The 21476-nt window shown below is 47.9% G+C and overlaps 1 protein-coding gene across 1 annotated transcript in view; it reads left to right on the top strand.

Annotated features, from left to right (window-relative positions):
* Positions 1-21476, top strand: part of DOCK1 (dedicator of cytokinesis 1) — a 541550-nt gene that overhangs the window by 486250 nt on the left and 33824 nt on the right. Inside the window, 7 exon segments of the mRNA XM_017537892.2 lie at positions 5527-5616; positions 6496-6600; positions 11459-11600; positions 11735-11813; positions 13218-13302; positions 17211-17297; positions 20388-20564. Coding sequence (XP_017393381.1) covers positions 5527-5616; positions 6496-6600; positions 11459-11600; positions 11735-11813; positions 13218-13302; positions 17211-17297; positions 20388-20564 — 765 coding nt within the window.

Genomic DNA, 21476 nt, shown 5'->3' with positions numbered 1-21476 from the left:
TGGGATTGTGGCTCCTGTATGACACAGGCAGTGACTCCTGTATTACAAGGCAGTGACTCTGATATGACAAGCAGGGGTTCCCGTGTGATGGGGCAGTGGCTCCTGAGTGACATGGGCAGTGGTTCCATTATGATATTGGAGAGGCCAGGTCCATCTTGTGCACACTTGGGGTGACTTTGGCATTGTTACTGCAAGATCAGTCAGCTGTGACCTGCAGACCATCTTTGCTGGGGCAGGGAGAGTCAGACCTGAGTCTGTCTCACAAAGGTCTTTGCAAAAAGTCACTTCTGCACCTAGATCAGTCAGTGCCGATTGAGAACTCCAGGAGTACCAAGGACGAGGCTTGGCTCAAGCAAAATGTGAGCGGCCTGGAGGAAGTGGAGATGCTTGCAAAGGGTCTCCATTCCAGGCAGCGCAGTGGCAGGCAACACCAAGACTAGCTGGGCCCTTGGAAGCATCCGGGCCCACCTCACCAGGGCCTCCGGCCCCCACACCTGGAAGGGACGCTGTCACTCAGCACACATTGAACAGAGAACTGACTGAATACAGCCTCCTGCTGGCCGGGGCCTCCCTGGCCCATGTGCTGCTGCTGAGGGTCCTCCCACAGAGCACGGAATCCTTCCACACCAGTGACTTTAATCCGTTTCAATATCAGAGACCTGTGTAGGACTCTGGAAATTCAGAGGGTGATTGACTCTTTTCCCAATAACTGCTGTGAAAAACAGAACAGATGAATTCTAGAAGAACGTCTGAAATTCAAGCATCCCATGAAGTATCTCCACTGGTGGGTTCCTTACAGCTAGTCAGCAAATGAAACCAGAGTCGCCCACCAGTATCCTGGTGAGTCATCGCCAGCCTGAATTATTAGAAAGGAATGGCTGTCCCGGCTGGCATCTTCCCTTTCATCTGCTGCTGTTCCCTTGTCCTGTGACATCAGTGTTGTCATCCTATGAGAATTGTCAACATCACCTCATGGGTAAGAAATCAATTCCTGCTACGTTCTCTACAGCTGCTTCTGTCTGGGAATGAAGGAAGGCGTTTTATTATAAAAGAAAGTTTGTATTCAAGTTTCTATTCATGGAACTTGAAGGAATGGAACTTCCTGAAACCAGGAGGTTCAGAAAGATAGGGAGAAGATTATCATCTCAAAAGAACACGCCTCGTATCATCTGGTGGAAAGCAGGGGTGGGGAGATGGTGCTCCGTGCTGCAAGTCAACCGGCAGTTTTGAGAATGCCATAAATTGGATTAAGGATTGCACGTCGGAAAATAAAGTTGTCTGCTGATACGGGGCCTTTTCATTTGGGGCTGTGGGAAACCTCATAAGCCTACAGCACTTCTGAGAATGGAGCCAAACCAGGGCATTCAATCGCAGAGGTTAAAGTGATTCTTCCACTGAGTTAATCTAAATCTAGATCATATTGAATCTGCCTCCTGTCTGGCATGGAAACGTTTTCCAAGGTATTCACGTTGAAAGTATGAATTACCCACACTCTCCTTAAAGCCCCATCCAATTAAAAGTAGATGAAAATCTCCTTGATGCCAAGGACTTTAAAACACGCCGGGGGTATGACAGATATATATTTACAGGAAATCTGATAGAAAATACAACCATGTAACCTGCGGGCGAGTCTGAGAAGATATTTACTCAGGACTTGTGTTTCTTTTTAAAACAATTACTTTTGTTATGTATCTAAAGTGCCTCCTGTGTCCTTTCGGATAAAGACAGATTAGGCCTTTACTCAAGAATGAATCAGAAGCCCTGGCATTCTAGGCAGCTAGAGAGTTTGTATTCACTTTCAGAAAACCGAAAAAGAAATCCGATGAAAGAGACCAACAAGGAAAGGTAATGTTTTCTTTGAAATGGAAATATGCTTAGAAAGGAAGTGGTCACTGGAGTCTTAAAAAAACATTAAAAGTAGAGAAGTTCTCCCTTCCCAGAAAATGTGAGCTAGGGCCCTGGCTGAGGACAGAAGAAAGACTTAGAGCAGCAAAGTGAGGTATTCCAGGAACAGGAGGCAACTGAAACCTTCAGCAGGATGGGGGAGACAGACAGGGACTCTGGGAAGGGACCCAGGTGGCCGAGCGGGGACCGGAGGCAGGCCATCTCTGGCCACCTCCTACCCTCCCTGGACACTGGTCTCAGCTCTGAAATCTTTGTCTTCTTTGGGCTTATTTTTATTTTGTTATTCAAAGTATTAAAATGCAGCTCTGATTCTAGAATAACTTTTACTCTCATCAAAAATAGCAGATGGTTTCTTTACATCGTAGCTCTGACAAGAGTATTTTGGGAGCGTTTAAGTAAAACAGTGTTCTTAAGCTTATCTGGTGGCTCTGAAGTTAGTGAGGCCTTCAATGGGGTCATCCTAAAAAGAAAAGGCAAAGGCCAGCGGGCAGGTGCCAAGGGTGCCAAGAGCGACCCAAGTTTGGGGCTTGGCAGTCTGTCTACCCTGTGGGAACCTGGAGTTCAAGACCACCCTGGACTCTTTTCAAATCCATTCTGGCAGGAGGTGGGGAAGTGCTGCTATGTGGCTGTCAGGAACAAGGACTTTCAAAAAGGCCACACTGGGTCAAGTCCACCGCTTAACTGCTGTGTATCCTTGGCAAAGATAGTTACCAGTCTGATCTCTAGATTTCTTATCTGCAAAATGGGTATGATGCACTTGCCCACCTGACAAGGTGATTGGAGCCCTTAAATGAGAGCGCCCAGGTGGCCGGACATAGAGTAAGCTGGGAAAAGCCGAAAGCGCCTTTGCAAAAAATCAACAGTAAAGACGTGATGGCCGTAAAAGAGATCTGACCTAAATCCTGCCCTCCCCTGCACCCCAATCATACCTCTCCTGCAACCATTCCTGGGCTTTGGCTAAGCCAACTTTGGGAGACCTCTGGTTTATAGTATAAATGATAATAGGCCTTTCCCAAAACCCAGCCGCCTTTATAAAGCTAATGAAAGGCTATCAGGCTAGGAAGAGGAGAGGACCCTGAATTCTGCTAAGGTATAGACTGGTCAAAAGATATGCAACTTCACTATTGCAGATTAGCCTTTTGAGATCTTTTCAGGTTTTTTGCATGTCTGACACCTGGCTCCACCCAGACCACCGACCCCACCCCTATGGCCCACCTAGAAGCAACTCAGTTCAAGAGGACAGCTCTGACACCCTGTGATTTCACCTCTGACCCAGCCCATCAGCAGCAAGCACCCATTACCTGGCCGCCACCACCCCTTCTCCCAATCTGCCTTTGAAAAACCCCTCACCTAGGAGCCTTTGGGGAGATTGATTTGAATAATGACTCCATCTCCCACGTGGCACTATTACTGGTGGCAAATCCATACGGGGCTGCAGCAACCTCAGTTCTCACCTCCTGAGAAGAAGGAATTCGATTGAGGGACATAAAGCAGAAGAAGAGACTGAGGCAAGTATCAGAGCAGAAGTGAAAGTTTATTAAAAAGTTTTAGAGCAGTGATGAAAAGCTGGTACACTTGGAAGAGGGCTAAGCAGACATCTTGGAGGTCAAGTGCCCCATTTGACCTTGGACTTGGGGTTTATATGCTGGTCTACTTCCAGTGTCTTGTATCCCTTTTCCAGTGGAATTCCCCTGGAAAGTTACCAGTTAAATGCTACCATTTTGCCTCTCAGTGCACATGCTTGAGCCCACTCATTCAACTCCTGAGATCTTATCAAGAAGTTACTGATCACCAACTTAAGGTGTTTCTAGCTACTGGAAGACTGCCTTTCCCTGGCACTGGCTGTGACAAATTATTATTTTATGAGAGATGGTGTAACAACTGCCTGACCATCACCTGATGGTCACCTGACTTTCCTGATAGGGTGTCAGGGGAGCCCTCTCCTGCCCTGCTCGTGCCTGACTAGCTACCTACTATAACAGCACGGCTGGTCTTCCGTCAGTCAAACTCTTTCTTTACTGCAATGCCTTGGTCTTTTTTTGTGCAGCAGGCAGATAGGGGCTCAGTGCCAAGGGTGGTCCAGGTTTGGGGGCTGGAAAGCCTGGCCTGTTGGATGCTTACAAAGCTGTCACCTCTGTTGCTGTTGTGGTCATTTCTGCCCTCCTGGGGATGGCAGTGCACCCAGTTGTGTTCAGCATCCCAGCAAGGAATGGAGTGAAAGTTACAGGGGGAATGCGTGGCTCCCCTGAGGACTGGCGCTGACCTCTTGTGGGAATGATGGCGGTTGAGAAGTGGTGATTTGTGGCTGGGAACGCAGCATGTGGGATGGTAGGAAGCTTTCCTGATTATAAATCAGCATCCTGCAGTTCTATTCACTAAACCTTGTTAAGTAGGCCCTGGGTTAAGGTCCAGAAGTTCTACACGTTGATAAAGCTGAGCCCCTGTCCTCAAGGACTTATATTCTCAGAGGAGGAATGGCAAAGGGGAATGCTAGTACCAGTATATTACCAAAAGCTTTGAGGCAGGAGGATCCTGGGTCTTTGTGGGAGCATGAAGGAGGAGAGTAAGCAGCAGCTAGGAAGGCTTCCTGGAAGAGGTGGTTCCTCTGACTTTTCCACGGTTTTTCTCTAGTAATCCACTTTGTTTTCTCAAGAAAAATAAGGGAAATTCAGGCCAATTATCTATCAACGAATTATTCCACATGTGTCAAAAGCTTATCAGCATTTCAATAAATCGGTTATTTAGAAAGTTACTTACCTTACAAAGTTCCCCCTTTTCTATTTTTTTTTTCCCCCAGGCTGCAGTGCAATGGTGCCACCTTGGCTCACTGCAGCCTCTTCCTCCCTGGGTCAAGTGATTCTTCTGCTTCAGCTTCCCAAGTAGCTGGGATTACAGGCATGTGCCACCACATCCATCTAATTTTGTATTTTTAGTAGAGACGGGGTTTCTCCATGTTGGCAAGGCTATCAAACTCCCAACCTCAGGTGCTCTACCCGCCTTGGCCTTCCACGGTGCTGGGATTGTAGGCATGAGCCACTGCATCCGGCCGCAAAGTTACCCTTTTTGAAAATGATGGCAGGCTTTATATCCACAGCATAGTCACACACATACATCAGACTTCCTGCGAGCTTTAGTTTAGAGTCGAAGTCTACCTTGATATTTCTGACCATTGATGATTTGCGACATAGCATCTATTAAGTGGACAGTTTGGGAAAGGAGCCAAGTCAGGCCCCCAATTTCTATATAAATGTACCCCACAGCCTCTCTTCACCTTCCAGTTCCTTTTCCCTGGCTCCAAGGCTGCTCTGCCAGCTGGGCTTCGGGCCACAGCTGGCAGCAGGAGAGCAAGGCCAGGAGCAGTGAGGACTGACCAGCTGCTGTTGCTGTGGCCAGAGGCCTGCATGACTGACCTGCCAGTGATTGACCTCTTTGGCCAGCTGATGCCGTGGGTCATGAACCAGAAGACGGAGGCTTCAAGAAAATACTTGTATTTTATCAGTATTATTTTCATAGTGTTTCATTTCTTCAAATACACTTCTACATTGTTTTATTTTAGATGATTGCATTGGTGTTTTACTCTGCACAATTCAGGTCTCGGTTTCTCTTTATTTTAACTCACAGATGTGGGAGGAGGCCATTGCCTTGGGCAAGGAGCTAGCCGAGCAGTATGAGAACGAAATGTTTGATTATGAGCAACTCAGCGAATTGCTGGTGAGTCTTTATTTCTTTTCATGTAAATGAACACAGACAATCTCAGCTGGTTTTTCAGGAATTTCTCTCTCCGTGTCAACGATGGGGTTCAGCACTCTGGGACATTGGCCGTGTCCCTCCATTTTTCCCAGGAAGATGGTTTTAGTTTATTTGCTGGTTGATGCTTCGCCCAAAAATATTCATTTTTTAGTCCCAAGTCAGCTCTTATAACCAAAGTCTTAAGGCTTCTAGGAACAAACTGGGCATAAACAACTGCTGACCCTGTATGTAGCACTATTGACAGCCCAGGAGTCTCTGAGGGTTTGTACTAGTTTAAAACTGGCCCCTTCTGCAAGAGGGGGATGGACGGATAGTGAGCAGACCTTTCTTCTGCCATGGAAGCGCTGTAAGTTTCTAATCGCTGCCTCCTCGGCCATGTCATTTTTGTATTGAGCAGATCGCCTTAATGATGTTGGAATGTTTGTCATGAATTTAGAACCATTCTGCTCTTTGAAATTCTCCTTGAATGTATCCCACTGTCTGACTCATACCATTTAAAAAATACAAAGGGCCAGCCATTTAATCAGAAGAAAACGCATTTCTACAGCACCTCTTTGGTTATTGAAAACACCCACAAGTCACAACTGGTTGCTGAATTTGGCTTGTTTGTTCAGATTCCCTTGTGGAATGATGGAGAATGCGTGAAAAATAACGTGGAGATAATGGAGCGAGATGAAATTCAGGTGCAAGCCTCAGCACCCTCTCTCACCCTCGCCTTCTCCCATAGTCTCCCTCTCCCGCCCTACACAACTTTCCAGAGCGTAAGGAGCCCACAAAAGAATCCAGAGCCACACATGCTCGAATGCTCAAACCTGAAATGCATTTTCTTTTTCCTTCCAGAAAAAACAGGCTCAGTTTTATGAAAATATCGTCAAAGTGATAAGACCCAAGCCTGACTATTTTGCTGTTGGCTACTACGGACAAGGATTCCCCACATTCCTACGGGTAAAGTTTGATTCTGCTTAACCTGAGCCATGATTATTCCCCCAGCAGAGAGGCCCCTTCCCGTTCTGAGGAAAGATAGGGACTTTCCATCCATGTGGCAATGTCGAATTCTCCACGCTGTCATAGCGCTCGCTGGTTAGCCGGGGCGGCAGAGAGGAGCTGACAAGATTTTCTTTATTTGCATATAACCTTTCTATCTGATTTTTCCTTAAAAGGACCCTCCTGGCCGGGCGCGGTGGCTCAAGCCTGTAATCTCAGCACTTTGGGAGGCCGAGGCGGGTAGATCACTTAAGGTCAGGAGTTCGAGACCAGCCTTGCCAACAGGGCAAAACCCCGTCTCTACTAAAAATACAAAAATTAGCCGGGCATGGTAGTACATGCCTGTAATCCCACTGCGGGGCTGAGGCAGGAGGACCACTTGAACCTGGGAGGCAGAGGTTGCAGTGAGCCGAGATCATACCACTGCACTCCAGCCTGGGAAAGAGAGTAAGACTCCAACTCAAAAAAAAAAAAAAAAAAAAAAAAAAAAAAACCCTCCTTCAGAGATTGACATGTATTGTTTTAATTGAGGTGTGATATATGTAACACATTATTTGCCATCTTAACCATTTTCCGGGGTATGGTTGAGTGGCATTAATACATTCACATTGCTGTGTAGCCATCATCACCATCTACCTTCAGAACTTTCTCTTCTTGCAAAACTGAAATTCTGCATCCATTAAACACTGGCTCCTCCTTCTCCCTCCCCCTAGCCCCTGGCAGCCACCGTTCTGCTTTGTGTCTCTGAATCTGACTGTTCTAGGGACCTCGTATAGTGGGACTGTATGGTATTCGCCCTTCTGTGTTTGGCTTGTTTCACTTGGCAGAATGTCCTCCAGGTTTATCCAGGTTGTAGCGTATGTCAGAACTTCATCCTTTTTAAGGCCGATGGGTATTTCACTGCACGGGGAGGTCACATTTTGTTTTTTCATTGATCCGTTGGTGAGCATTTGGGTTGTTCCCACCCAGTGTGCTGCTATGAAGATGTGTGTTTTTACTTCTATGAGAAATTGGAAATGGATCTGTATGGCCACAGTACTGGAAAATCCAAAGCAGGCTTGGTCCCTGCGACAGGCATGTGCTTTGAGACATGTGATTGAAGTAGTCACTGTGATCCCCTGCTGGGTGCCCATTTCCCAGTATTCACACGAAGCCAGAGGAGAAGTTGTAGAAACATTAATGATCTGCCTGGCCTACCATAGGATTATTTGTAAATTTTCTCCAAACACATTCTTGGATCCCATTGACCAGTGGGGTCATGATTTCCTGATATTTCTTATAACTTTCTTTCTTTCTTTATGACACGGTTTTCTCTTATCCTGGTAGACCATGTGTGATTACCCTGGCTTTAGGAAGCAGAAGCTCTGTGTCTGCGGCAGTTGAAGCCAGTTGGGAGATTCCCCTGGTTCCAAACGTTGCTTATTTGGGGTCCTGTGTTCCCAATTCCACGGGAGTCACTGATAGTGTGAGACATCTCTTCATCACGGCACCCAGAGGGTACAAACCTACTCCTCAGGGAGGACCTGTCCCTGTTGACAGGAGAGCCCACAGTTCTGGCTGCTCCTGGAGGTAAGGCTGGCTGCCCACTCCTCAGTGTCCTGCTTGGTCACTGCTGGTCAGCTTCTTTTCTTGCCTTCATTGTGCAGCAAAGACAGTGGTTGATCAGAAGCACAGATGCTGAAGAAAATCTTCCCTTCCAAAGAATGAATAAAGGAGGCTTAGTTATAAGCTCTAAATTAGAGACAAATTTGCAATTAACTTCATTCTCAATAAAAAAGCTGAAGGGTGGAATGAGCTTGGAGTTGAAGCCACTTACTGTTACCAAAGGCTTTCATTAGAATGTATATCTGCGTATGTGCCCCGGAACATACATCTTTAAGAAAGGGAGAGAGACGGACCCTAAGCTGTGGCAGCCTTGCTCAGTGCCTGGCGTTAGATGGTGTGTGTGGCCCCTGTGGATGGAGATCTGCCTGTGATATGTAGGCACCAACTATGGATCCATGCAGGGTGGTTGTCCCGGAATCCAGATCAAGGCAGCAGCTTGTGTTGAATATTATATGAGAGCAGTGGTGGGTGCGGAGGAAGCGTTGTAGCCCTGAGCCAAGGGACGCCAGGTTGTTCTGGGAGCTCACACGCTGCAGGCTCCAGGGACGGTACTGGGTCATCTCCACTGCCAAAAGGACAGAACGAAAAGTCCAAATGGAGGTTAATAGGCTTGATTAATATTGAACTGAGTTTCCCGCCACACCTGGATAATTCTGCCATGCTGCAGCAATATATTTATCATGCTTCACAGATCACCTGGCAAGGGTCAATCTGGCAATGACATTGGCAGTCACCAAAACGTGGGTGGAACGTGTGGGTGCCTGACCCCACACGGGAGAGGAGCCTCCAGGAACTGACTAGCTGTCCCTTCCACTGTTTCTCTAAAAATTGATCTCATTGTTTTTTGCATTCATATTAATATTTATAGGCCTTACAAGGAATAAATATCTTTGACTATATGTACATTTTCCCCTTGTTTTCATGTTCGAAGGGATCACTTCAGAATGCAAAGTAACTGACATTTCCAGAAAATGTTATTCGTGTTTTTATCTATAACTTACTAGTGTTTTCCTATTAAAGTCTTTATGTACATTTCTATTATTATGTCTTTCTTCTCATGTAAAGCATAAAAAAATGCTTGCTAGTTTCATAGTAGTCTGTTATACATTAAATCTTACTGAATTTCGGAAGTGGGGGGCTTTAAATAGCATTAGAAGATGTTCAAACTGTGTATTTATAATTAAGACTACATATTATTTGGTTTCTGCTTGACTTTTTTTTTTAGAGAGAAATAAAACATGTTCTTCCATAATGGTACTTTAAGACCTAGCTAAGCACAAAGTGAAAAAGAATTCAATTCTTAAACTGGTTTTTTAGCGATTTATGAGAACTCAGAATAAGCTGTGATGAGGGAAGGGGACTGTCTTAGTCCACCGCGGCTACTGTAACAAAATGCCCTAGACGTGTATTTTCTAAACAACAGAAATATATTGTTCACAGTTCCAGAGGCTGGGACGTCCAAGATCAAGGTGCCAGCAGATTTGGAGTTTGGGGAGGCCCATTCCTCATAGATGGCGCCTTCCATGTGTTCTCACAGGATGGAAAGGGCAGGCGGCTCTCTGGGGCCTCTTGTCTAAGGCACTGATCACTTTAACAAGGGTGGAGCCCGCAAGACCCAATCCCCCTCCAAAGGCCCTGCCTTCTAACACTATCACCTTGGTGATTAGGTTTCAACGTCTGCATTTTGGGGGCTGCAAACATTCAGACCACAGCAGGGATCAATTTGTTGGGTGTCACAGAATCTCTCTTAAAGCTTTCGAAACTCCATGAGTAAGACAAATTGTAATTTGACTTCTGTCTTAGTCTGTAGGAGATAAGTGAAAATAAGCAGCAAAATGCTGTCCTCTCTGTCTGCCTCTGTCTCTGTTGGGCTCCCTCTCTGGCACCTGTCCAGGAATGACAGCAGATGGGGCAAGGCTGTGGCAGACTTGGGAGCAGCCAGCCTGGAGGTGCTTCTCCAGTGTCCCCTGATGGAAGAACAGAGGCACCGCTGCAAACATGTCCCATCCTGGAAAGCATTAGGCCCCAAACTTCTGTGTCTCGTGCCCCTGTGGCTTCTGCTTGCCGTCTTCTTCTTGCGGCAGTTTCATTTCAGTCCCTAGATGGGACAGGGTGGGTGGGGGAAGGCAGAGGCTTCCAGAACCAGCAGCAGCATTACACTAGGCATTCATCGGCCCATTTGTGCTACTCCATTGACACTCAGAACACCCATGTTGAATTCCCGAAAAACCACAGACCTGTTCTATCTTGTATGAAGAACGTTCCTTACAGGTATATTTACAGAGGACTGTGTCACACTCAGGCAGAAATGACCCCAACAAGACAGCCTTGTGGCAGGAACAATGCTTACCTGCTTAACTCCCCTCCCCACCCCAAGCTGCCTAGCCTAGCCATCTATAACAACCCCAGTGGACTGACTCTCCACCTTGGAATTTATGGAGATGACAAAAGTGCCGTTTGAGATGGACCAAACCCATCCCTTTGAAGAAGAGCTCTGTATATTTTACCTTGACATGTGTTGATGAATAATGATCTGCACAACCACTCTGAATGCAGGAAGGAAAGTCCTGCTCTCCGTCCATCTCATCACTCACTGTGGGAGGCTGGGGACTTAGTGCTCTAAGTACTTAGCAGGGATGCTTTGGTCTGCGCCCCTGCCCCTCGGGTTCTGCTCACCTCTTGGCTGAGTCTCACAGGAGTCAGCACGGGGTGGCCATGCTCAGGCACTGAGGGCATACCTTAGCTCATGCTCTCTTAAATTGTTTATGGCAGAATGAAAACAACTTAATTAGGGCCTATCTGAAAAGAAAACAGAAACAAGAAAAACCACGGACATCATTATCCTCTTGCCCTGGCTGCCTGAACCCCTTCTAACCATTTCATGCCCACTCCACTGCGGGGCTCTGAGTGCTCATTTGGTTTTTCATCTAGTTTTTAAATCAGTTGTTACTGTCAAGGCTAAAACATATCACAGATTTTGGTAACGCAGTGTTCAGTGCCTGTTAAAAACAGTATTAACTCACATGCCTTGTGACCATGTGTTCTTCATTAACAAAGCCAATACAAGTTAAAAAAAAAAAAATTACAAGTTGTTCTTAAATTCAATGACATTTTGTAAGAACCCGTCAAGCATGTTTTAAGACTGGTGCATTGCATGTGAACTCCTCCTGGCCCTTTCTCTGTGCTGTTATTAAATGAATGTCGCCCTTTTCAGGGAAAAGTTTTCATTTACCGAGGGAAGGAGTATGAGCGCAGGGAAGATTTTGAGGCTCGGCTATTAACTCAGTTTCCAAATGCTGAGAAAATGAAGACAACATCTCCACCAGGCGACGATATTAAAAACTCTCCTGGCCAGTGTATCCTTTAAGAAACCGTGTGTACTGCGAAACCATGGTGATGCCATTCATTGGGGTGGTTGGGTGTGGTGTGGGAGGCTTCTCACATGGCTGCTGTCCACGCTGCCTTAGTGATCCTTAACCCCTCACCCCAGATATTCAGTGCTTCACAGTAAAACCCAAACTCGATCTGCCTCCTAAGTTTCACAGGCCTGTGTCAGAGCAGATTGTAAGGTAATCATCCCATTTTTCTTACCCAAATGAGGGTTGTAAGAGGCTGTGTACAGATCTCTTGCTAATAATTCCACCTTTTAAAGGATGGATTTTAGTCTTTACTTCCCAAATGCTCTTTCTGTCCTCTTGAAGAGCAAGGGAAGCTAATTATTTTCAGCAACCAAAAAAAAGTGAAAGGAGATGTTAATCCATGTGCTGGGAGTGTGCAAAGTCACCATTCCTTTCCCAAAGTCAGCTGGTGGGAAAAGCGTAAGCTGGCCGTGGCAGCCCTCTGATCTCCTTTACAGACGTGCCCTTCGGGGTACAATCCCCTAGCGAGCTTTACAGCAGCACCCAAGTCCTGCCCGTTCCCAGCAAAGCCGAGTCCATACATGTGGGTTTGGCCTGGATGTTTGCATTTTAGGAGGTGGGAAATGGGATTTGCACATTTACTCCTGGTGACACAGAAGTCTTCACAGCAATTACATAATGTAAGATTTTTAGAGGGCTTATAAACCTCCTGATCAACTGTCCGGATTTGAGTGAGATTTTCTGCCCCTCCATTGAACTGCACCTGACTTGGCAATGGCATAGAAAGACCTGCTTTAGCAGATGTATCTCATATTAAGACTTCTCCATTCTATGTGATTCATGTTCTGGTGAAAATATTAATTTCTTTGATGACCTCATATTCTTTAGGGTCTGCTTCATTTTGCTTCCTGGACTTCGGTGGTTGCTTTAACCTTTCATCCTTTCTTTGACCTTTCATCAGCAATAATGGGAAATAAACTAGGACCCTGTTTATTTACAAATGATTGCTCTCACAAGGCATGCATTTTAAGGGCTGCAACATTTTTTTTCCCACAGGCATTCAGCAAATAGTGAAGCCTAGAGCATTCTCAGAGGCAGTAGTTTCTTTTGCTGTTGAAGCCTGCATGCATTTCAGTGAAAGGGCGAAATCTGTCTCTCCACACCTGCCCCTATGCACGCTGCATGTGGAAAGCCTGCCTCCTACCCACACCAGGGAGGCAGGTTATTTACATTTCATGTGTGTCACTCTTGGGGTGGTTGCAAAATCTGTACTTTACAGATCTGAAACTAAAGTATATAATACTTTTAAAAAATAATAACACGTACATTGAACACAAAAGCGTTTTTGCTGTCTCCTCCGCCTCACTTTTCCTCTGTGTTTGCTCATTTCACTCTTATTCAGCTTCCCTTCTCCCTCGAGGGTTGGCAGGGACAGGGAAGAGGTAAAAACTCAGGTTAATTTTTCCACCTGCCAACATCTCCCTGGCTGGGAGAGGAGGCCGCGGTGATGGCTTCAGATCAGGATGCAGTGACATATTCTGAGGCCAGACCCCGTGTCCAAAAGCAAATTGGCTGTTTACCGGGTTAAATGTCTAATCATCTGTCTCTGTACAGTTTTTACAGGGTGAACGAGGTACAGCGATTTGAATATTCTCGGCCAATCCGGAAAGGAGAGAAAAACCCAGACAATGAATTTGCGGTAAAAAAAAAAAACAAGCAACCAAAACAAACGAACAAAAAATCTCATTCTACCACCAGTAGAACAGCTAGGAGAAAAGTATGGCCTCAAAGGCAGCCACAGGACAGTATTAAATATCTTTGTATATTACGTGCAGAAATCCTAATCTTTTACCCCCTCCAAAGTCAGAAAAACGAATTGCCATTTCACTAACAACATGACTAAAGTTACTGAGTTTTTAATAAGGTGGCTATGCTGTCCGAATGCCGCTGCTCCCATGTGAATAGCGCACTGCTTTTCCTTCTGCTTGGATCAAAGTTGGTCTTCCCCAGGTGCGAGAGCCGGTGCCCATTATCTCTAGTTACAAATGGACCCACTGAGAGCTGAGGTGCTGGGTGCTGATGTGGCCTTCTGCAGGTGACACAGCAGTCAGCAGATGAACTGGGTCTGGACCAGGTGCTCACTCCTCATCAGGTATCCAGCACCTCATCTTCACTAGAGCACAACACACAACTGCAGGCTTGACCCCAGCACTACTGGCAATATGGACCGGATTATTCCCTGTGGTAGGGACCATCCTGTGTGTCGAAGGATGTTTGGCAGCATCCCTGAACTCTGCCCACTAGGTGCCAGTGCCACCCCCCCCATTGGAACAAGCGATCATAAAAGGTTTCCAGGCCGGGCATGGTGGCTTGCACCTGTGATCCCAGTACTTTGGAAGGCTGAGGCAGGTGGATCCATGAGGTCAGGAGTTCAAGACCAGCCTGACCAACATGGTAAAACCCCATCTCTACTAAAAATACAAAATTAGCTGGGTGTGGTGGTATAGGCCTGTAATCCCAGCTATCGGGAGGCTGAGGCAGGAGAATCACTTGAACCAGGGGGTAGAGGTTGCAGTGAGCTGAAATTGCAACATTGTGCTCCAGCTTGGGCAACAAGGGTGAAAATCCAACTAAAAAAAAAACGGTTTCCAGACATTACAAAATAAAATATCTTCCCCCTGTTGCAAACCACGGCATTAGAGTTGTAGAAATAACAACAAACATCTTTAGAGCCTTTTAAAAATTCTACATACAAATTGCTTTCATGGATTCATTTGTATTTTTATTTATTTTTTTGTATAGATGTGGGGTCACTATGTTGCCCAGGCTGGTCTTGAACTCCTGGGCTCTAGTGAGTGAATCCCTGTTGAAAAGGCATCAAATAAGCCATACTTTAAAAAAATGTTAATGTTTATCCATCTTGCCTGAGAAACCTCCTGAAATCCCTATGTAGGCCCATATTGCAAGGAGGCATGAGCCCTGGGGACTGCCAAAGAGGACCGGCTCTGTTGAGAATGGCTTCTCTTGTGTGCCATCTGAAGGCATCGAGGCTTCAAAGGTCAAAAGTGAATTAGCACCCTACTCCTGACCAGAGCAAGGCTTAGAACCCTTCCAGCAGTGTTGCCTCAAGTAAAGAGTGGCGTCCACCCAATCTCCTGCCAATCCCTCAGGCGTCCCCCAGTCATTGGATCCTCAGGGCAGTACCTGTGAGTCTCCTCTCTCAGCTCTTAAGAGCCATGGGGAAGGTCCTTCCAGCCCTGAGGCCACATTGCTTGTGTGTCACCGAGGAGCACAAGGGATCTTGGAGTGGGTGAAATCTGCAGGATTGCACAGTCCCAGCAGGCTGGTGGTTTCAAGATTAAGACCCTATTTATTGGTGAATGCCAGCGCTCTGGGCCTCCTGCGGGACTGGTCATTGCAGTGTCTGTTGTCTGGAACAGTGAGGGCAGACACCCAGGCACTTCCAGCCTGCACATTCTCACTAAGGGCCGTGGCTTTCTGAGCAGTCTGCACCTGTTAACTGTCATCACGAGCACCAATGCTAGTATTTATATGGAGTCCCTTGACTGTGGGATTTACAGGGAGTTCTTGAATTTTCCTCACACCTCTCCCATCTGGCAAATAGATATATTCTTAGGCTCTAAAGAAATAGACACAAGGAGGTCAAGTGAACCGCTGAAGGGTGCGCAGCCAGTTGGGTGCAGAGCTAAGAATAACGGAGGCTCTTGACATTTTGAGCTGTGCTGAGCCTTAGAGACTATGCTGCTTCTAAATGGCCCTGAAATCCCCTAATGGCCCCATTTAGGTCGGGACACTTGGACAAAGCATTCAGAAGCTGCAGGATTTGGGCCTTCACATGCTTCACAAAGCCTCAGACTTCCAGAGAAGTGCAAAGTCTTTTGCTGTACTGGGAAGCCAGGCTCCAGTCCCTACGGCAGGGAGCCCAGCTCCAACTGCAGGGACTGGGGAAGCTGCCCACCAGGCTGAGAGTAGAGCGGTGTGGCCCAGCACCTGCAGACCTGGCAAGGGGTGACTGACGTGCTGAAGAGTGAGGGCGCTGACAAGGAGGGGGACGAGGCGGGGCCTGCATCAGCAGGAGTTGGCCATAAAGCCCAGGGTGGAACCTAGAGGTCCCTCTCAGGGCATGCTGGCATGAGAGAAAGCACTGGAGATCTGGTCTAGAGGAGGATCTGAGAAGGGCAGACCTGCTTCCATTGCTAGGACGAGAGCCTGAGGGAGCCGCCCCCATGGGCAAAGGGAGCACTGCTCAGGAGACAGAGGCCTTGCCTGTGTTCCTAAAGCTGCAGCCAGTTCCTTCCCTTTCCTCCTATGGAACCTAAGAAGTTTGGGATAAATGCTTTCTAAGATCCAAGCCAATTTTCTGGATTTTTTGATTTTTTGAGACAGAGGCTTACTCTGTTGCCTAGGCTGGAGCGCAATGGTGTAATGTCAGCTCACTGCAACCTCCACCTCCTGGGTTCAAGGGATTCTCGTGAGAATCCTCCTGAGTAGCTGAGACTACAGGCGCGTGCCACCATGTCCGACTGTTTCTTGTGTTTTTAGTAAAGATGGGGTTTCGCCATATTAGCCAGGCTGGTCCCAAAGTCCTGAGCTCAGGCAATCCACCTGCCTCCCAAAGTGCCGGAATTACAGTCTTGAGCCCCCGCGCTTGGCCCAGTTTTCTGGAATTACTGGCATTCCATTATCCCATCTGCTTATGTCTGGATTCCTGTTGATAGACTCAGACTGCTCGGTGACCCTGCAGTGCAGTGAGATTGGAATGGCAGAAGATTGTCGCAAGCCACACAGTACAAAGAGGGGGGAGGGTAGGATTTCCAGTTGACCCCTTTTGTGCAATCCTTAAAGAGTAGGAGAATTCTATTCATTGGCTTAGAACAGTTTCCTGCAATATGCAATATACTGTTTTACAAAGAACACAGATTGTTAAATGATGTTTTTATGTAAAATATGCATATATACACTTTTTAATACTTAGTAAGAAGCCCTGAACAATGGATACGAAAGCATGTAGGTTATCAGCTTAGGGTAGAGGGTGGTTTTTCCTCCTGCTGTTTCCATATCTTTATGTTCTCATGTAAACATGTATGAGTTACGTCAACACATGTTAAGCTTAAAATACCAGCTGATTTTATCAGAACATCAGAGGTCATTTTGATTAAATCCTGTCTGCCAAAGATGTCTCTTTGAGTTTCTTTTGAACCCTGTGACTAACCTAAGACTTCTTTGGAGCCTTTCTCAAAATTCTATTTGCTCCAGAGGGGCTCCCCATACCTCATTCTGGAGTATACACATCTTTCTCACTCACTTGGTATACTTTCACTGCCAAATACCAGAGAGGTAGGCAGTGTTGGCTAGGCGACAGGGGCTACTTTGATGTTTTTTGAGTGACTTGTTAGGCAGCGCAAGGCTTGTGAGGTGCTGCCTAAAGGCACATGTGCCCTGCGCTGAGCACCACAGATACAAATCCTGTCCTGCTGAAGGACGTGACTTCTGTGGAGTTATTTCTGTAAATCCCCCTCAGGGCAGAGCCGTCCACCTGCTGACTTCCCCCTCCTAACCCATGTTGTGTGTGTTTTTCCTTTGCAGAACATGTGGATCGAGAGAACCGTATACACAACTGCATATAAACTTCCTGGAATTTTAAGGTGGTTTGAGGTCAAGTCTGTTTTCATGGTAAGGATGCTTTCACCCCGAAAGAACTGTCCGTTCCCTTCCTCAGTACAGTCTGCCACAGCTTCTTCACCTGCTTCTGCCCCGTGGTCCCTGTGGCAGCGTGCACGCCGCAGGCCATACAGTTCACGTCACCACACTACCTGTTCTTAACAGCATTACCCACCCATATTTTAGTGGAAATGCTGTGTAATCATGATCAACTCTAGCTTCTCAAAAAAGCACAATGAAGATTTCATTTCTTCTTACAACATATTTAAATTCAGTCGTAGCTGGGCTGTTTTGGCAGTGCTTTCTGTTAACCAAATGAAAAGTTTAAGACAAATTCCAATTTACATAAACTTTGTAAAAGATATTTTTTTCTGATGGTTTTATTGCCATTTACATGACAAACAACTTAATTAATAGTCCTTGCTCATTTCAAGTAAAAATAGCCTGAGAATATACCCCTATCTGATCCTTTTTTAAAGAAATAATGTTTTCCAGCTGTCAGCAAGGCTAAACTTTACTTTGTGATGGGACAGTTTCATTTGCATGAAACTCACATTTGCAGTGAGCTATTGGACAGTTTCATTTACATGAACCAGAGTTGGGCAGCAGATTTATTGACAATATTGAAATGTCAGGGCCAAGGCAACTGGCAATATAAAAACATCTGATTGAGATATGTACATTTTTGTTCATGTGTGCCTTTTGTTTTCACCTGGCAAGAACTCACTGAGGCGGGTGGCACTTGCTATTTAATTTGCAATGAGTCCCCCGGAAACACCTGATTATTTGTCTCTAGGATTTGGCCAGCACCTCTCTGCCCAGCTGTGTGTCCAGCACCCAGCCTTCTCCTTTGCCCGCAGCAGCATGAGCATGAGCAGTTCTCTTTGAGAGGTTGCCCACAGTGAGAGCCATCTCCTTATGCTCAGGCACCCAGGGCTCTTGGCCTACCCCTCCAGGGGGCACTTTCTGCTCTGGAGTTCCCTTTCTGTGTTCCTAACAGCCAGGCAGTCCCTGACAGATAGAGGCTGTAGGAGTTAGGTGTCAGGTGGTAAAAAGGCACCCCCTTTGCTGGGTCCTTTGTAGCTGGTGAGGCACTGTACATGTGAAAGACCACAGAAGAGCAGGCCTTCACACACACAGGCAGTGATCCTGTTAACCACCCTCTGCCCGTGAGCCCATTGTCACAGGGCCTGCGAGCCAGCAGGCTGCCAGATGCAGAAGCTTAGGGAGGAGGAGAGGGGAGCCCTGACCTTTCGTGAGGATGCAGCTCCTTCTCCAGCTGTGCTGGCTGTTTTGACCTGACTAAGAGGGCAGGAAGGCAGATAATCCCAGAATGGCAGGACTCATGTCCTGCTACCAAACCCTGCAGACCTCCTTGCACCAAACCCTGCAGCCCTCCTTGCACCAAACCCTGCAGCCCTCCTTGCGCCACCTGGGACCAACCCCTGTGGGATATCCGTGGGAGCAGCGGCTAACCTTCGTTGATAAAAATAGCAAACGATTCTTCCCTAATGCAAATGAGATTAGTAACAGGGAGTTAACAGTCCAGGTGGAACACTGCCCTTGAGTGCATTTGGCAAAGCTGTGCGCCTGGGATGAAATGTCGTAGGGCCTGGCAAAGCAAGATGTGGGGTCAGGACAGCGTGGCTAGGCCTACAGTCCAGCACACAGGACAAGGGGCCCTCTCAGCAGGGTGCAGTGGCTGGCCACGCCCAGTGCATCACAGCCTCCCTGAGGCTGTCCCTCCGTTGGTGCAAGGACGGTCACATTGGCGAGTAGAGAGACTCTGTTATCTCCACAGCCACCTAGGAGTGCCAGTCTAGGGTTGCTGATGGACAGAGTCACCTATTCTCTGGTCATCTCTGCTCTGCCCCACCCCAGCTCCCAGGCAGTCCCCTGGAGGCTGCAGCAGGAAGAAAGCTGGACATGAAGATACCAAGGGCTCTTGGGCATGGGTGAGGCCCATCATGCCTCCTTTGGAAGAGCAAAGTTATTGCTGAGATCACCCTGGGATATGGTCCGCATGGCCCAGCATGGGGAGGAGGTTTGTTCTGTTCATGTAAGACCTGAGGGCAGCTGTGGTCCCTGCCTGAGACCCAGCCACGTTGCCCTGGCACCTTCAGGCTGAGCTGGAGAGCACTGGGCTGGGATTCGGCCAGACCAGGCCCTATGGGGTCCTCTGAGAAAGAGGGTGGAGGTCCCTTAGAGGCATGCAGGGGAAGCCAGGAGGACAGATGGTCAGTCCCCCATCTCCTGCACTAATGCAAACGATGCCTGTGAGAGCGGCTTGGAGTGCTCCAAGCAGCCCTTTCCTCCAGCCCCAGGGGGCTGTGAGCACCCCTTTTTTTCTCTCCATTCTATTGCCCAGGCTGGAGTGCAGTGGCACAATCTCGGCTCACTGCAACCTCTGCCTCCTGGGTTCACGTAATTCTCCTGCCTCAGCCTCCCAAGTGCATGGGATTACAGGGATGCACCACCATGCCTGGCTGATTTTTGTATTTTTAGTAGAGATGTTGGCCAGGCTGGTCTTGAACTCCTGACCTCAGGTGATCTGCCCGCCTCACCCTCCCAAAGTGCTAGAATTGCAAGCGTGAGCCACCGCACCCAGCCATCACTCTTCCTTCACACGCTGGTGTGTGGTGCCATGGCAGGGCCCTCCCTTGACCTCCCTCAACCTCCCTAAGCAGACAGGTAGGGCAGGCTGCCCGGGCCTGAATTCCTCAAAATTCCCAAACATCTTCTCTCTCTGCACAACAAGCAGAGAACAAAAGCACGATGGGAAGTGTCTGATCTGAAGCAGGTTGTGTTGAAGCGCCACTCAGGGCTGTGTGTCTTCCTGGGATGACCCCATAAGCTCATAGCTACGTGCATACACGCAGTCCCCGCCCCCAGAGCCACGCAGCCACTTTCTTTGTTCCTTTGGAATTTTCATCTATGGGAACAAACAATAATAAAATGCCCAGCTGCCCAAACATTCTGTTTGGAAGAAAGGTGCATGGAGGAGCAGGAAGCCTGCCCCAGAGCACACGTGGCTCCTCTGGTGAGACCCCGGGAGCGGAGGCAGCCACGGGGCTGATGTCAGGCTCTCCTCTCTCCTTGCAGGTGGAAATTAGCCCCCTGGAGAACGCCATCGAGACCATGCAGCTGACAAATGACAAGATCAACAGCATGGTGCAGCAGCACCTGGACGACCCCAGCCTGCCCATCAACCCACTCTCCATGCTCCTGAATGGCATCGTGGACCCAGCTGTCATGGGGGGCTTCACAAACTACGAAAAGGCACGGGACCCACCAGCTTGCCCTGCCCTGGGACGGGCTTGAGATTCCAAACAGTCCCCAAAGCCCAGAAACGCCCCTGGTCTCAGGGACTGAGCAGTCTCAGCAGTGGCCCAGCCAAGGCCATGCAGCAGCAGCCAGTGGCAGCCCCTTCATGAAGGCTGCAGCAAAGTCCAGGCCTGAGCCCCGGCCAGCCTCCCCAGGGATCCCCAGACAGCTGGGAAGCCCCCACTGACCTATCCAGGTTGGGCTTATCTGTGCCCAAGCCTCCAGTGCCTTTTACAAGGTCTGGGATCTTAAAGGCCAAAAGATAAAGTTAGGCAAAAACATCAGAGTATCAGGACTAGGGAGCTTTGACACTTTGATGGCGGAGGGGCCCTGGCCAGCTAGTCTCCCTGGATCCTAGCTCTGTGGGAATGGGAAGAAGTTGAAGCACATGGATGTAGTCTAGACCACGGGCCTGCCCCTGCCTGTTTGTAAATGCAGTTCTTTTGGAACAAGGCCACGCCTGTGCACTTACTTATCACCTGAGGCAATTTTCCTGATACTGTAACTGGGGCCTTGAGTAGTGGCAGCGCTGAGTAGTTGTGACAGAGACCTGTATGATCCACAAAACCTAAAATGTTTACCATCTGGCCTTGCACACAAAAAGCTTGTTGACCCCTGATCTAGACAGAGTAAAAACAGACAGAAAGGGCGTACCCTGCCTGAGAGAAGGCTGTGGGGGGTGGGGGGTGGTTACCCGCACTTGCACAAAGAAGTTCTTTACCTTCAGGTGTAGGTCAGGCCTCGCAGGTGCAGGGGCCGGGGGCAATGGCGGGCATGGGCATGTGGGTAACTGGGAGGGCTGTATTCGCTGCCACCCGGCAGGACTGAACCACCAGGTCAGCCGTGGCCTTCCTGGACCCCCAGAAC

The sequence above is a fragment of the Cebus imitator genome, unplaced genomic scaffold (assembly GCF_001604975.1).
Source record: "Cebus imitator isolate Cc_AM_T3 unplaced genomic scaffold, Cebus_imitator-1.0 Scaffold107, whole genome shotgun sequence".
NCBI lineage: Eukaryota > Metazoa > Chordata > Mammalia > Primates > Cebidae > Cebus > Cebus imitator.
Note: the sequence above shows the minus strand (reverse complement) of the source record. Positions and strands in the feature narration are given on the sequence as shown.